We start from the raw sequence: 16,895 nt of genomic DNA, 5'->3' as shown, positions 1-16,895 counted from the left end.
TGATGGATTTTCCACCATTTTGAAATTTGTCCAAAGTCAAAGTAAAGCGACTCTGGCCACATAGTTTAGCAAAAACGTATGTGTTGGCGAATGTATACTATTAATCAGAATAGCTCTTCTTAAATTGCTTAGGACATTTCAGAGTGATTTAAGGACATTTCAGAGTGATTTAAGATACAATGAGTTTCCTCTCTCACTCCGAGAACAAAGTCTCCACTTCACAAGCATCTACATACACCAAACTTTTCAGTCTTATACCTAACCATATTTAGAAGGTTTTTGCAGAGGGGTTTGTTGATATATTATTCTTAGCCTGATTTACATGACATTTTATTCCAAAAAACATGGCGAAAAATGATTTTTTTTTAAGGCTGGTATAGTATTTTCTGATTTACTGAATAACTAAATGAGATATCCATAACTCCCTCTCTAAAATACTTTTAATCTCTTATGTCAACAAAATTAAAAGAAAAAAGTTGAAACTGGCTTTATCCAATGTTCAGATTTTAACTTTTTAAGTTTATGCAAATCAGTGCATATTTAATTACATTATACCTAATTTGCATATTCAAACATTACATTTCAGAAAACTTGTAATACATTTATTTTTCATATAGATCTAAGTAATCAACTGGTGAAGTTTCATAGTGATACCTGCTTGTTATTTTTTTTACCCAATTCACCTGTAGTATATCCGCCTTATATTCAAAACATTGGACAAGAAAGGCTTAATATACGAAATTGCCCAAGGGATATCACCGGACACCCTCTTGAATCTTAAAGAGGTACCCATAGTCTACTAGATTCTGCAACAACAAAAAAATTAACCGACAAAACCAGGTCTGACCCCATGGCTGCCTGACTACACGCACGATAGAAAGCATACTGTAGGTTCAGCATTCAGTGTCTAGGCTATTTTAAGAACATGTTTAAAAACAAAAGGGATAAAAAAAAAAAGTCAACTTACCACCACAACAGACAGAAATCCAAGTGACACAATCACTTTCCAGTTCCTGTCAACTAAAACAACACAGCATGGCAGTTAATTTTCATGTTTAAAGCATGGAATTCAGAAGAAAAAGGTCAGGGTCTGATTAAACTTGTCAGTTTGTTTCATCTGCGCCTATCCTATCACTACACTGCACAAATTTAAGCCTAAAGGCAGAACGATTTTTTTTTTATCTTATAATTCTTGGCAGACACTTGTCCAAATAAAGAAATAAAAATAAGTCTATTCAGGGGTTTCATCAGGTCCCCTTTTACGAATCCAAAGTGATCTAAGTACCAGTCAGTATTCATAATAATCTGTATTCTTGATTTTATAGCCTACACCTGTGGAAAGGGACCTCATGAATGAATACTAAAATGAACAGTTGCAAACAAAGTCATATAGCCTATAATGAAAATACTAGTGATAGACTAAACAATGACAACCATAAATATAAACCCCAACTCTGCAAGAAATAATGATTAAGAAACAAGATCATGATGAACAACCAGAACTAAATATGATATGAATAAATGCCAAGACAACTCACTCCTCAAACGTTTGTGCATCGGTGTATACATTTTCATGTAAAGACATTTGCAGTTCATTTCGTAACTGAAGATCTCTAGACTCCAGCAAGTCTGAGGTTTCTGATGGCTGGGGCTGGGGCTGAGGGAGTGAGAGAGTTCAGCAGTCTCACAGCCTGATGGTTGAAGCTGTTGGCGAGTGGCTGTGCGGGAGGGGAGGCTCCTGTACCTCCTACCAGAGGGCAGGAGGTTGAACAGGTTGTGTGAGGGATGATTTGCATCACTCACAATTGTGAGTGCCTTGCGAGTGAGGCGGGTTGTGTAGATGTCCTGAAGGGAGGGGAGGGTTTCCCCTATGATTTTTCCAGCTGCATTTGCTATGCGCTGGAGTGACTTTTTGTTGTAGTCAGTGCAGCTTCCACCCCACACAGTAATGCACCCAACATCTTACCATCTGCTGATAACATGTGCGTCATTGACATGCAGAATGTCATTTTTTTCTGTTAAGGACTGACATATAGAGACAATAGGTCTGGTTTATGTCATCGGTGCCTTTTGCTCTGTGAACTTGCACAGGCAAGCTTTCTCATTACTGAAATACCGTAAAACGCAATGACACCATCTTGTTTGGCCTGTTTTTAGTAATTATATAGCCCCGAGCTTCATTTGACATTTCAAGTTTGAGTATTTGTCATTTGCTCAAGCACAATGTAGTTTTGCGAATCACAATTAAAAAAAAAAACACTCATTATTCATTCACTCATCAAAAACATGAATAACAATAAGATCAATAAATACAAAATTGCAGAAGTGCTAACTTGTGCCCATTGGGATTGCACAGAAAGATGAGGTGTGTGTGTGTGTGTGTGTGTGTGTGTGTGTGCGCGCGCGTGCGCATTGTAAAAAAGGAAAAGTCAGGCTGTTACGGCCCTTGTGTGTTCTGGGGTGCGTTCCCCGAAAGCATCGTAAGCCTATAAGATGATCGTAAAGTCCCTCTTCTAACGTCTTAAGGTTTTCTGACTATTTCCCGAAACCATCGTAGCTCAAGAGCATCGTGAAAACACTCGTAGATCTCCAAAGTTCTTGTTACTGACTAAGAGCGTCTTAACGCGTATAAGCAGTCAATCTAGCTCAAAAAAGGGCCAAAAATGAAACTAATTGCAATAGTAATGGTTCATACTTGATATTGATATTGATCCTTAAACCCTCCTGCATCACATATTAAAAATCTACCCATTTATATTTAGTGGAACATGGAACATTCAAGGTCAAAGGTATAATTTCCAATGCCTTTTACCGTTGGGATTTACTACAGGTGAAATGGGTAAAATTTTAAACTATAGATATCTAATTGAAACTTTCATAGTTGTTTACTCACATTAAGGCAAAGATTTTTTGTATCGCGAGTTTTCTGAAATGTGATGTTTAGATATGCAGATGAGACCTGTTTTACTTAAATATGCGGTAATTTGCATATATTTCTAGAAAACTAAATCTGAACAATAGGTACAGTCAGCTTCAAAATAATTGCTGCATTTTGCTTACATATTGGATACCAAAAGCCTATGCAAAAGGAATATTAGATATCACCTCAAAAATTAGGAAATCAAGTCAAGTCAAAATCAATGTGTTTCAATGGAAGTACATAATAGAACAAATGATTGTCAATGATATGGTATGATGGAAGTATCTAAATGCATGCCAAGTCACATAAGGAAGATATTGACCTTTAGACAACATATCAAGTGAGTTGGCATGCATTGAGATACTTCCATCACCTAGGGCCCTATCTTACGCCCGGCAGAAAGTGTGATACAAGGCTTTTTCTTATATGACACTCAATAATGGGATGAATCTTTCGCCATGACAATTAACAACATAAGGTGTAGCCATGGCGCATGATACAAAAATCGCAATTACGCTACTGTAAAAGTTGAAAAAACAGTCCCAAACGCGCTACACAAACACATCGGACGTTCTCCCTTTACATGCGTGAAGAACAATGGATCAGTAGCCATGTGGAGTTAAATGATAATGTTATTAGGAAATTCACCACGATTAAATCTGACTCCATAAGACATATTGTACCTCTAATACATTACCAAATAACTAATGATGTTAACTATGGCAGAGATTGGAATGGCACACTAAACTTTTAGAGATATGCAAACTGAGCGAGGAGAATTAACCATTTATTAGGCCTTGAGCCTTAGGTAAGAGTAAAAGTATCAGTAATTATCCTTAAACAAAGTAACAAAGGATAAGTAATCTTAACCTCAAAACAAACAATAAACTTTGACTTAAACCTTAACAAGTTACCAAGTTAAAATGCTACATACACCAGATAAAACAATATATCAAATAATGAAAATAACAAACCCCATAAAGAAATCAAAAGATAGAGAGAGAGAGAGAAAGGCAGGGAGAGAGAAAGAGAGGGCAGAGAGGTCAGTGTGACCTCTTGCCTAGACCAGAGCAGAGCAGGAAGAGAAGAGTCACCTCTTGCCCAAAGCTGAGAAAGTGAGAGAAGAGAGCGAGGTGAGAAATTCTCAACCTTAAACTATCATGCAGGTCACCCCCCAACCCTGTGGGTGGGATGTGGGTGTGTCTACCACCTGAAGTTCTCCCGTGTAGTTCTTACTCTACAATTATGTATACATACATTAGAGTGCAATGAAAGCGTGATCAGGCTGTTGCCCACATTACAAGCATTAATTCAAGACCAAACATGGATGTATTATCATTTGTCATGAAACAGATACATTTCAGTTTCCAACATTAATTCATCAGAGGCATGGAGAGGGGGAGAAGAGGTGTGTCCGAGGGCCTTTTCCCAAATGGCCGGCCACACACACAATGGGAACAGTTCAAATGCAAATAGATCACCTGGACACAAAGGGGTCTAACTGTGAGGTCGTCTCCCCCGTTCTGAACTTTAGGGATGTTTCTCAGATGGAAAATTTACCAGCTTACAGTACTGACCAAGAAAAACATGGTCTATAGCGACAGGCACATATACAAAGCACATGTAAAGCACAGCTGAAGTCACACTGTCACAAGATGTAAGCAGCACTAAGCAACCATTCCCAAACAACTCCTCGGCAGGATAAATATCCTTAGGATTTCTATTCAGTCTTTCAAACATTTTCAGGCTATTGTTTTCAATGATAACTCCTTGTCAGTCAATGGTGAAAGTAAATAAATGTGTAGTCCACGGTGAAGTAAGTGCAGATACATGTAGGCTACTCTGCTAGTCACAAACAGGTTTTTAGTAAAACAATGTTTATTGGAATCCCTGTGTTCCATACAAGGTGTCTCGCGTGCAAGCAGATTCATTCAAATGCACCGCTGCGCTGACTGTCAAAATACCGATATGTTGTTTGAAGTCATTCAAATTGGTTAATTGGTTTAAAGGATGTAACGCCCAAAACACACCCGTGATTGATTAAGAAACAGAAGAACAACTCTTTTCAACAATGCACCCGATTTCTGATCACAAAATCCTGCCGAATATGAACTGGACATGCCCGAAATGTCTAAGCTTTGCAACCCCGACCAAGCATTTCAGATCGCTAAGATGTTTAGTTCATCCGCTCTAACTCACCTACACAGCACTCAAAATTACACCAACACAGTCTAATGTTTAGCACATGCACATACACACACACACACACAACACATGTATGGCCAGGGCCAGAAGGGGAAGGGATGGGCAATCTAGGCAGTTGCCCATGGCGCCAAACCGCAAGGCGAGCTAATAACATTGAAAACACTGTGAGCACACCGCAACAAGAGAGTTCTATCTTGGGGTGATGACACACATGGCCAGAGTGTGTTCCTAATGTAACGTTTTAATGCACATATAAAAGACTGCATCAAATTCAATAAGTAGCCTGATTTCTGCATCAATACCCTGATTTCATAATATGTTATTAGGAAGCCTAATTGTTTAATTGTAGGCTACCATTTTCTTATCTGTGTGGCCCGGTAGCGGTTGTCCCACATCTGTGAACAATGGGCGGCATATTCTTTTTTTTTTTTTTTTTTGCCCAGAGCGCAGATGCTACTAAAACACTTCAATATTATACTATGGGGAAGCCCAGTTACAAAAAAAGAAAAATAACCTTACAACCCCACCACCCCCCACCCAAAACAGCATTGGATGGACATAGCTTTTAAGCCAATACCATTCCCATAACCTTTTATCTTATCCGTGTGACCATTTTTATTTCATGTACCCTTTTATTCATTTTACCTTCTTGTTTTTTTTTATTATTTTTAATTTGTTTTAATTGCTTATCATCAGCTCTTTTCCATATAATTCTTATCATTTACTTTAAATGTATGTCATGCATAGTTTTACGGTGTGAACTTTTTTGTTTATTACTCATTTTCAAAAAAATGGATGATTTGGATGATGTGCAAAGTTTGAGTAAAACTGAAATTGCAACTCAACTATAGTTCAAGCTGTAAATGTTTTCATTTCCAGCTTTGTACTTTCTTGTGAAGACCTAAGCTGAGAACAAAATGACTGGAACATATTGAAATACATACAAAAAACAAAAAACTGTCATTGTTTTTTTTATTATTATTTTAAAAAAAAAAAACATACACACACATTTGTACAAAACCACTTAAAATCATAATTATTTAAAAAGACAGTAAACTGTTCAGTCAGCAGTTTGGGAGCTTTCCTGCCTCCCTGAACTTGGCGGCGAGGTTGTCATCTGCCCGTAGGGGGAAAGACAGTGGGCGCTTCTGGTAGTACATGGGGGTTCCCTTCAGGTTCAGGATGACGTCCGAGAGCAGGTGGGCTCTCTCCACCCCACAGCCTGGCGCATCGTGACTCAGAGAGGTGAAATGCACGTGCAGGTGGTAGTAGGACGGCTGGTAGTGCAGGTAGATGCGGAGCTTGCAAGCAGGGACACTGAACCGTTGAAGGATGGCCTCCTGTTAAAGTCAATGTTGGAGTCATTTTATTCTGCCATCCCTCATTGAAATCAAAACTTGCCCTAGGCAACCATCGGCCCCTGAACTTAATGTATATCAGGTCCGTCTGCCCAGGTGCAGTGCTAAGAGAGAGAGAGGAAGGGGGGATTCTCAAAAAAGTAATGTATTACACATTGCCCACTACTGTAAAAAAATGTGATCCCTTGTATTACTTCTTTACTCCATGGAAAGTAACTCATTACATTACTTTTGTGTTATTGTTTCTATGAACACTGTTCACTGTTAATTTTTTTTGTATTCTTAATATTTAATGAATTACCTTGTGCTGTGTGAAACATTAGACAGCATGACATAGGCGACTAGGCTACTCCAGATACTGCACTAGATTGTGCTGACCTTTTTTCTAACCAGTTGCCATAGTGGCTCGTCAAGCTATGGGCAAAAACTGTAAACCTGTTTAGCCTGGTTTCAGATTATTGAAATTCCATTGATTAACTGATGTGCTCTGGTGATCTGGTGCCTGCGGCTGCCTTCCACAATCCCTCTAGAAGAAGCAGCCATCAAAAACAGACTATTTAAATTCAGGTATTTAAAGGGTTGCAGAGCAAGTCTTGCAGGTACATGACCACCTCTGCTAGACATTTATTTCGTCTGAGCACATCCCTTTCCACAGTGTCGTCACTCTGCGTGTGTTGTTTAGCATCTAATACAGAGTATATTTTACTCTTATAAATTATATTTTATATATTGGATCCTGCTTTCTGGAAATAATATACACACTGTATGTTGTACATCGTCAGCATTGTACATTGTGTTCGTCTACCGATCCAGAAGCTGAGTTTGCGGGTTTGAGCCAAGATTGAGCCACGGTTGAGCCATGTGGTTCAACACAACGCAGGTTACACAACGCACTGCAATTATCTCTATCATTAGAGTGCATGAAAAATGCACTCTATTGTTATTCCAATTATTCTTATTAGAGTGCATGAAAAATGCACTCTACTGTTATTCCACTTATTAGAGTGCATGAAAAATGCACTCTATTGTTATTCCAATTATTCTTATTATTATTCTTCTTCTAACGCTTTTTGTGCGTTTAATGCGGCTTCAACGGTTTAACTTTGAAACTTCATTCAAACTGTGTCGCGTAGATCTTACTTAGGTGACTGGAGACATGTATTTTTCAACTTTGTAACTTTTATACTTTTTAAACTATTTCATTAAAACTATCAAAATTTCCCCATAGACTTAACATTGTGATTATGACATCACTGATTAGAATCCTATGCCAGAACTCTCTCTCCCAGGCTTTTAGAATCCTATCCCAGAACTCTCAGGCTTCTAGAATCCTACTGTATGCCAGAACTCTCTCTCTCAGGCTTTTAAGCATAAAGTCTGGCTCTAATAAGACTACAGATCCTATTCAACTGTTCCCTGTGCCCAAAACTGTTTCAAAATAAAAATCCTCACTACCATAATTCACTATCAAATCATTCAACCATTTAAACTACTCAACTATTTAACTGTTCAGCAATTTTAACTGTCAGTTGTCATCAACAATTTAAACTACTCAACTATTTATTCTCAATGATTTAACTGTTTGGCTATTCCAACTCTCCGTTTTCATCAACTATGACTCCCTCCAACTGTTTCTACTGCCTGAAACTAAATTCACTATTAATTAATTCAACTATTTAAACTACTCAACTATTTAACTGTTTGGCTATTCAACTGTCAGTTTGCATCAACTATGACTCCCTCCAACTGTTTCTACTGCATGAAACTGTTTCAAAATAAGTCTTCACTAAAATAATTCACTATTAATTAGTTCAACTATTTAAACTATTCAACTGTTTAACTGTTCAGCCATTCTAACTGTCAGTTGTCATCAACTATGACTCCCTCCAACTGTTTCTACTGCCTAAAACTGTTTCATATTGAAGGTCCTTACTACAATTATTCACAATTAAAGAATTAAACATTTAAACTGCTCAATTAATCAACTGTTCAGCCATTTTAACTGCCAGTTGTCTTCAACTATGACTCCCACCACCTATTTCCTCTGCCCACAACTGTTTGAAAATAAGTCATCAGTGTCCTAATTCCGTATTTAATAATGTAACTATTTAAACTATGCAACTATTTAATTATTTAACCATTCCGAATTACAGTTGTCATCAGCTATGTATCCCACCAACAGTTTCCTCTGCCCACAACTGTTTCAAAATAAAAGTCCTCACACAATAATTCTCTATTAAATAGCTCAACTATTTGAACTACTCAACTGTTTAACTTTTTGCTCATTCCAACTGTTAATTGTCATCAACTATGACTCCCCTCAACCTTTTCTCTACTTCACCTCTATCTTTGTCTCAATTTTCATGCACTCGTAATTCCCTGGAATTGCTTTCTCTAGTTCTTATTATAGTTAGAGTGCATGAAAAATGCACTCTATTGTTATTCCAATTATTCTTATTATTCTTATTCTTCTAACGCTTTTTATGCGTGTAATGCGGCTTCAACGGTTTAACTTTGAAACTTCATTCAAACTGTGTCGCGTAGATCTCACTTAGGTGACTTCAGGCATGTATTTTTCAACTTTGAAACTTTTAAACTTTTTAAACTATTTAATTAAAACTAACCAAATTTCCCCATAGACTTAACATTGTGATTATGACATCACCGATTAGAATCCTATGCCAGAAATCTCTCTCCCAGGCTTTTAGAATCCTATGCCAGAACTCTCAGGCTTCTAGAATCCTACTGTATGCCAGAACTCTCTCTCTCTCAGGCTTTTAAGCATGCAGTCTGGCTCTAATAAGACTACAGATCCTATTCAACTGTTCCCTGTGCCCAAAACTGTTTCAAAATAAAAATCCTCACTACCATAATTCACTATCAAATCGTTCAACCATTTAAACTACTCAACTATTTAACTGTTCAGCCATTTTAACTGTCAGTTGTCATCAACTGTTTAAGCTACTCAACTATTTAAAATATTCAACTATTTAACTGTTTGGCTATTCAAACTGTCAGTTTTCATCAACTATGACTCCCTCCAACTGTTTCTACTGCCTGAAACTAAATTCACTAATAATCAATTCAACTATTTAAACTACTCAACTATTTAACTGTTTGGCTATTCCAACTGTCTGTTTTCATCAACTAACTATTTAAACTACTCAACTATTTAACTGTTTGGCTATTCCAACTGTCCGTTTTCATCAACTATGAATCCCTCCAACTGTTTCTACTGCCTGAAACTAAATTCACTATTAATTAATTCAACTATTTAAACTACTCAACTATTTAACTGTTTGGCTATTCCAACTGTCCGTTTTCATCAGCTATGACTCCCTCCAACTGTTTCTACTGCCTGAAACTAAATTCACTATTAATTAATTCAACTATTTAAACTACTCAACTATTTAACTGTTTGGCTATTCCAACTGTCCGTTTTCATCAACTATGACACCCTCCAACTGTTTCTACTGCCTGAAACTGTGTCTTAATGAAAGTCCTTACTACAATTATTCATAATTAAAGAATAAACATTTAAACTGATCAATTAATCAACTGTTCAGCCATTTTAACTGCCAGTTGTCTTCAACTATGACTCCCACCACATATTTCCTCTGCCCACAACTGTTTCAAAATAAGTCATCAGTGCCATAAATCCGTATTTAATAATTTAACTATTTAAACTATGCAACTATTTAACTCTTTAGCCATTCCGAATTACAGTTGTCATCAGCTACGTATCCCACCAACAGTTTCCTCTGCCCACAGCTGTTTCAAAATAAAAGTCCTCACTAGAATAATTCACTATTAATTAATTCAACTATTTAAACTACTCAACTGTTTAACTTTTTGCCCATTCCAACTGTTAATTGTCATCAACTATGATTTCCATCAACCTTTTCTCTACTTCACCTCTATCTTTGTGCTTGAATGATATTTGAAACATTATCTAACAATACTTTATTGAACAGAAATGTTTACGTTTTCATGCACTCGTAATTCCCTGGAATTGCTTTCTCTAGTTCTTATTCTTCTTCTAACGCTTTTTGTGCGTTTAATGCGGCTTCAACGGTTTAACTTTGAAACTTCATTCAAACTGTGTCGCGTAGATCTTAGTTAGGTGACTTCAGACATGTATTTTTCAACTTTGTAACTTTTATACTTTTTAAACTATTTAATTAAAACTATCAAAATTTCCCCATAGACTTAACATTGTGATTATGACATCACAATTAGAATCCTTTGCCAGAAGTCTCTCTCCCAGGCTTTTAGAATCCTATGCCAGAACTCTCAGGCTTCTAGAATCCTACTGTATGCCAGAACTCTCTCTCTCAGGCTCTTAAGCATGCAGTCTGGCTCTGATAAGACTACATATCCTGCTCAACTGTTCCCTGTGCCCAAAACTGTTTCAAACTAAAAATCCTCACTACCATAATTCACTATCAAATCGTTCAACCATTTAAACTACTCAACTATTTAACTGTTCAGCCATTTTAACTGTCAGTTGTCATCAACTATTTCAACTACTCAACTATTTAAATGTTTGGCTATTCCAACTGTCAGCTTTCATCAACTATGACTCTCTCCAACTATTTTTACTGCCTGAAACTAAATTCACTATCAATTAATTCAACTATTTAAACTACCCAACTATTTAACTGTTCGGCTTTTCCAGCTGTCAGCTTTCATCAACTATGACTCCCTCCAACTGTTTTTACTGCCTGAAACTGTTTCAAAATAAAAGTCCTCACTCAAATAATTCACTATTAATTAATTCAACTATTTAAACTATTCAACTATTTAACTGTCAGTTATCAACTATGACTCCCTCCAACTGTTTCTACTGCCTGAAACTGTTTCTTAATGAAAGAATTAAACATTTAAACTACTCAATTAATCAACTGTTCAGCTATTTTAACTGCCAGTTGTCTTCAACTATGACTCCCACCACCTATTTCCTCTGCCCACACTGTTTCAAAATAAGTCATCAGTGTCATAATTCCGTATTTAATAATGTACCTATTTAAACTTTGCAACTATTTAACTCTTTAGCCACTCCGAATTACAGTTGTCATCAGCTATGTATCCCACCAAGAGTTTCCTCAAATACAACTGTTTCAAAATAAAAGTCCTCACTCAATAATTCTCTATTAAATAGCTCAACTATTTGAACTACTCAACTGAACTTTTTGATCATTCCAACTGTTAATTGTCATCAACTATGACTCCCCTCAACCTTTTCTCTACTTCACCTCTATCTTGGTCTCAATTTTCATGCACTCGTAATTCCCTGGAATTGCTTTCTCTAGTTATTACAGTGCATGAAAATGCACTGTACTGTTATTCCAAGTCTTCTTATTCTTCTTCTTCTTCTAACGCAGTTAATGCAGCTTCAACCGTTTAACATAGAAACTTCATTCAAACTTTGCTGCGTAGGTCTTACTTAGGCCATCCGGGCTTTGTATTTTTCAACTTTGTAACTTTTAAACTTTTTAAACTATAACTTAATTAAAATGACAATTTCCCCATAGACTTAACATTGCTCATTATGACATCACGGCAGCAATTAGAATGTTACGCCAGGTGGCCAGTCCAGGTGCAGCAGCTCTCTCTCTCTCTCTCAGACATACACTGGCTCTCTTGAGACTACATTTTCTGTTCCCCTGTATCAACTGTATCAACATAAGTCTTCCTAATTCCATCCAACTTTCTATCCATTCATCTTCTTCAAACCATTCACTCATCCACCTATTCTAAACAGTCTAGACAATCTACATTCAACTTTTAAACAATCTACTCTGTCTCAAGCACACTCTGGCTCTCTTAAGACTAGCCAGTTAAATTGATTACACCTGTATCTGTATCCACTACTCTCAGTAGAGAGCTGTGTCTCTCCACTACAAGAATATAAGGCACATTCCATCCAACTTTCTATCAATTCATCTTCTTCAGACCATTCACTCATCCACCCATTAAACTGTCTATCAACATCTATTAAACAATCTGCCTATCAACATCCATTAAACTCTCTGTCTATGAACATTAATTAGACTATCTACATTCAACTTTTAAATGATTTACTCTGTCTCAGGCTTTAAGCATAAACACTCTGGCTCTCTTAGAACTAGCCAATTAAATTGATTACACCTGTATCAACTACTCTCAGAGAGCTGTATCAGTGTCTCTCTTAACAAGAATATAAGGCACATTCCATCCAACCTTCTATCCATTCATCTTCTTCAGACCATTCACTCATCCACCATTAAACTGTCAATTAATATCTATTAAACAATCTGCCTATCAAAATCCATTAAACATTCTGTCTATCAACATTAATTAGACTATCTACATACAACTTTTAAAGTATTTACTGTGGGTCCCTCTCAAGCAGCGTTTATATGTCCTCCCTCGCTCCTCGATCCTCAATGATCTACATAAAGAAAGATAGAAGAAGGGCTAGACTATCCCATTGTTGCCGCTCCATCATTCTTTATGTAGATCAGTGAGGAGCGAGAGAGGACGCGTAAACGCTATATGAGAGGCACCTTTTGTCTCAAGGCCCGATCACATTGTAGACGGCATGCGCTGCGCTCAACGCTAGGTTGCTCTTGGTTGAGATAACGTTGTACGATTTTTGTTGCTGTTACCGCTCCTATTTCTATGGTTACTGCTGGGCTCCGCGCAAAACACCATTCACTTACAGCGCGCCGCGGTCAAAGTTCAATTATTTAAACTTTGACCGCGGTACGCGCAACAGTGGCAAAGCGGCAAAATGCCGCCGGCGCTGCGCTTTGCTGCGCTTAACGGCAGAGCCGCTTTTGCGCTCTCAACCCATTGAAATGAATGGGTTTCATAGCGCATGCCGCCTGTAATCTGATCGGGCCTTCAGGCTTTAAGCATACAATCTCATTAAAACTACAGAACCTGTTTCACTACTTCCTCTGTCCACAACTGTTTCAAAATAAAGGTCCTCACTGCTATAATACACTATTAAATCATTTAACCATTGTAACTACTCAACTATTTAACTGTTCAACCATTCCAACTGTCAGTTATCAACTATGCCTCCAGTCAACTACACGAAACCTCCATGTACCTAGCAACCAACATAGCAACCATTTAAATTAAGCGTTTATGACCGTTTCCATAGCAACCAACATGATTATACTGCAGTAACTTCTTGTTTCCTTCTTGCCACCATGGATACCCTAGCAACAAATGTTTCAAAATAAAAGTCCTCACTAGCAAGTTAGCTAGTTAGCATGGTTAGCATAGTTAGCATTGTTAGCATAACTGCAAAAAAACATCTAACTAAGTTAGCTAATCAACCTGGTAAGCATTGTTAGCAATTTTAGCATTGTTAGCATAGTAAGCATTTTTAGCATAACTGCTAGAAATCATTAGCTAAGTTAGCTAATCAACCTGGTTAACACTGTGAGCATAGTTAGCATAGTTAACATTTTTACCATTACTGCATGAAATCAGTAGCTAAGTTAACCAATCAACCTGGTTATCATTGTTACCATAGTTAACATTTTAACATGAATAGAAATCATTAGTTAAGTTAGAACTGGAATGTTTCAGCTTTAAACTGTCTACCTTCACACTATCAACTCTCTGTAAACTATGCAACCACCATATTTACCCTAGCTACACCTTAGTAACCATATCTACATTATCTATCTATTTTTGCATTTCATGCACTGGTAATTCCTTGGAATTGCATTTCTAGTTCTTATTCTTCTTCTAACGCTTTTGACGCGTTTAATGCGGCTTCAACGGTTTAACTTTGAAACTTAATTCAAACTGTGTCGCGTAGGTCTTACTTAGGCCATCTGGGCTTTGTATTTTTCAACTTTCTAACTTTTATACTTTTTAAACTATTTAATTAAAACTATCAAAATTTCCCCATAGACTTAACATTGTGACTATGACATCACAGTTCCGATTAGAATCCTATGCCAGAACTCTCTCTCCCAGGCTTTTAGAATCCTATGCCAGAACTCTCAGGCTTCTAGAATCCTACTGTATGCCAGAACTCTCTCTCTAATAAGACTACAGATCCTACTCAACTGTTCCCTGTGCCCAAAACTGTTTCAAAATAAAAATCTTCACTACCATAATTCACTATCAAATCGTTCAACCATTTAAACTACTCAACTATTTAACTGTTCAGCCATTTTAACTGTCAGTTGTCATTAACTATTTAAACTACTCAACTATTTATACTCAACTATTTAACTGTTTGGCTATTCCAACTGTCCGTTTTCATCAACTATGACTCCCTCCAACTGTTTCTACTGCCTGAAACTAAATTCACTATTAAATAATTCAACTATTTAAACTATTCAACTATTTAAACTACTCAACTATTTAACTGTTTGGCTATTCTAACTGTCCGTTTTCATCAACTATGACTCCCTCCAACTGTTTCTACTGCCTGAAATTGTTTCAAAATAAAAGTCCTCACCAAAATAATTCACTATTAATTAATTCAACTATTTAAACTACTCAACTATTTAACTGTTCAGCCATTTTACTTGCCAGTTGACATCAACTATGACTCCCACCACCTGTTTCCTCTGCCCACGACTGTTTCAAAATAAGTCATTAGTACCATCATTTCATATTCAATAATTTAACTATTAAAACTACGCAACTATTTAACTGTTTAGCCATTCCGAATTACAGTTGTCATAGCTCAACTATTTGAACTACTTAACTGTTTAACTTTTTGCCCATTCCAACTGTTAATTGTCATCAACTATGACTCCCATCAACCTTTACTCTACTTCTCTTCTATCTTTGTGCTTGAATGATATTTGAAACATTATCTACAGTATTTTACTGAGCATAAATGTTTCAATTTTCATGCACTCGTAATTCCCTGGAATTGCTTTCTCTAGTTCTTATTATAGTTCTTATTCTTCTTCTAACGCTTTTTGTGCGTTTAATGCGGCTTCAACGGTTTAACTTTGAAACTTCATTCAAACTGTGTCGCGTAGATCTTACTTAGGTGACTTCAGACATGTATTTTTCATAGACTTAACATTATGATTATGACATCACCGATTAGAATCCTATACCAGAACTCTCTCTCCCAGGCTTTTAGAATCCTATGCCAGAACTCTCAGGCTTCTAGAATCCTACTGTATGCCAGAACTCTCTCTCTCTCAGGCTTTGAGCTCTAATAAGACTGCAGATCCTGTTCAGCTGTTCCCTGTGCCCAAATCTGTTTCAAAATAAAAATCCTCTCTACCATAATTCACTATCAAATCCTTCAACCATTTAAACTACTCAACTATTTAACTGTTCAGCCATTTAAACTGTCAGTGGTCATCAACTATTTAAACTACTCAACTATTTATACTCAACTATTTAACTGTTTGGCTATTCCAATTGTCCGTTTTCATCAACTATGACTCCCTCCAACTGTTTCTACTGCCTGAAACTAAATTCACTATTAAATAATTCAACTATTTAAACTACTCAACTGTTCAGACATTTTAACTGTCAGTTGTCATCAACTATTTAAACTATTCAAACTATTCAACTATTTATACTCAACTATTTAACTGTTTGGCTATTCCAACTGTCCGTTTTCATCAACTATGAGTCCCTCCAACTGTTTCTACTGCCTGAAACTAAATTCACTATTAATTAATTCAACTATTTAAACAACTCAACTATTTAACTGTTTGGCTATTCCAACTGTCTGTTTTCATCAACTATGACTCCCTCCAACTGTTTCTACTGCCTGAAACTAAATTCACTATTAATTAATTCAACTATTTAAATTATTTAACTGTTCAGCCATTCTAACTGTCAGTTGTCATCAACTATGACTCCCTCCAACTGTTTCTACTGCCTGAAACTGTTTCTTAATGAAAGTCCTTACTACAATTATTCACAATTAAAGAATTAAACATTTAAACTGCTCAATTAATCATCTGTTCAGCCATTTTAACTGTCAGTTGTCTTCAACTACGTCTCCCACCACCTATTTCCTCTGCCCACAACTGTTTCAAAATAAGTCATCAGTGTCCTAATTCCGTATTTAATAATGTAACTATTTAAACTAGGGAACTATTTAACTCTTTAGCCATTCCGAATTACAGTTGTCATCAGCTATGTATCCATCCCACCAGGAGTTTCGTCTGCCCACAACTGTTTCAAAATAAAAGTCCTCACACAATAATTCTCTATTAAATAGCTCAACTATTTGAACTACTGAACTTTTTGCTCATTCAAACTGTTAATTGTCATCAACTATGAGTTCCCTTAACCTTTTCTCTACTTCACCTCTATCTTTGTCTCAATTTTCATGCACTCGTAATTCCCTGGAATTGCTTTCTCTAGTTAAAAATGACCTTGTGTTTTCTGCATCAATTACAGACATTACCATTATC

At 36.7% G+C, this 16,895-nt stretch overlaps 1 protein-coding gene across 1 annotated transcript in view; it reads right to left on the bottom strand.

Moving 5' to 3' along the window:
• Positions 1 to 6,080: 6,080 nt before the first annotated feature.
• dcps (decapping enzyme, scavenger) overlaps positions 6,081 to 16,895 on the bottom strand; it is a 28,723-nt gene continuing 17,908 nt past the window's right edge. The window contains exon 6 of the mRNA XM_062539117.1: positions 6,081 to 6,465. Coding sequence (XP_062395101.1) covers positions 6,190 to 6,465 — 276 coding nt within the window. The 3' untranslated portion in view covers positions 6,081 to 6,189. The remainder of the gene's footprint in view (positions 6,466 to 16,895) is intronic.

Source organism: Sardina pilchardus, chromosome 6 (genome assembly GCF_963854185.1).
Source record: "Sardina pilchardus chromosome 6, fSarPil1.1, whole genome shotgun sequence".
In the NCBI taxonomy this organism is placed as follows: domain Eukaryota; kingdom Metazoa; phylum Chordata; class Actinopteri; order Clupeiformes; family Clupeidae; genus Sardina; species Sardina pilchardus.
This window is presented reverse-complemented; position numbering and strand designations above follow the sequence as displayed.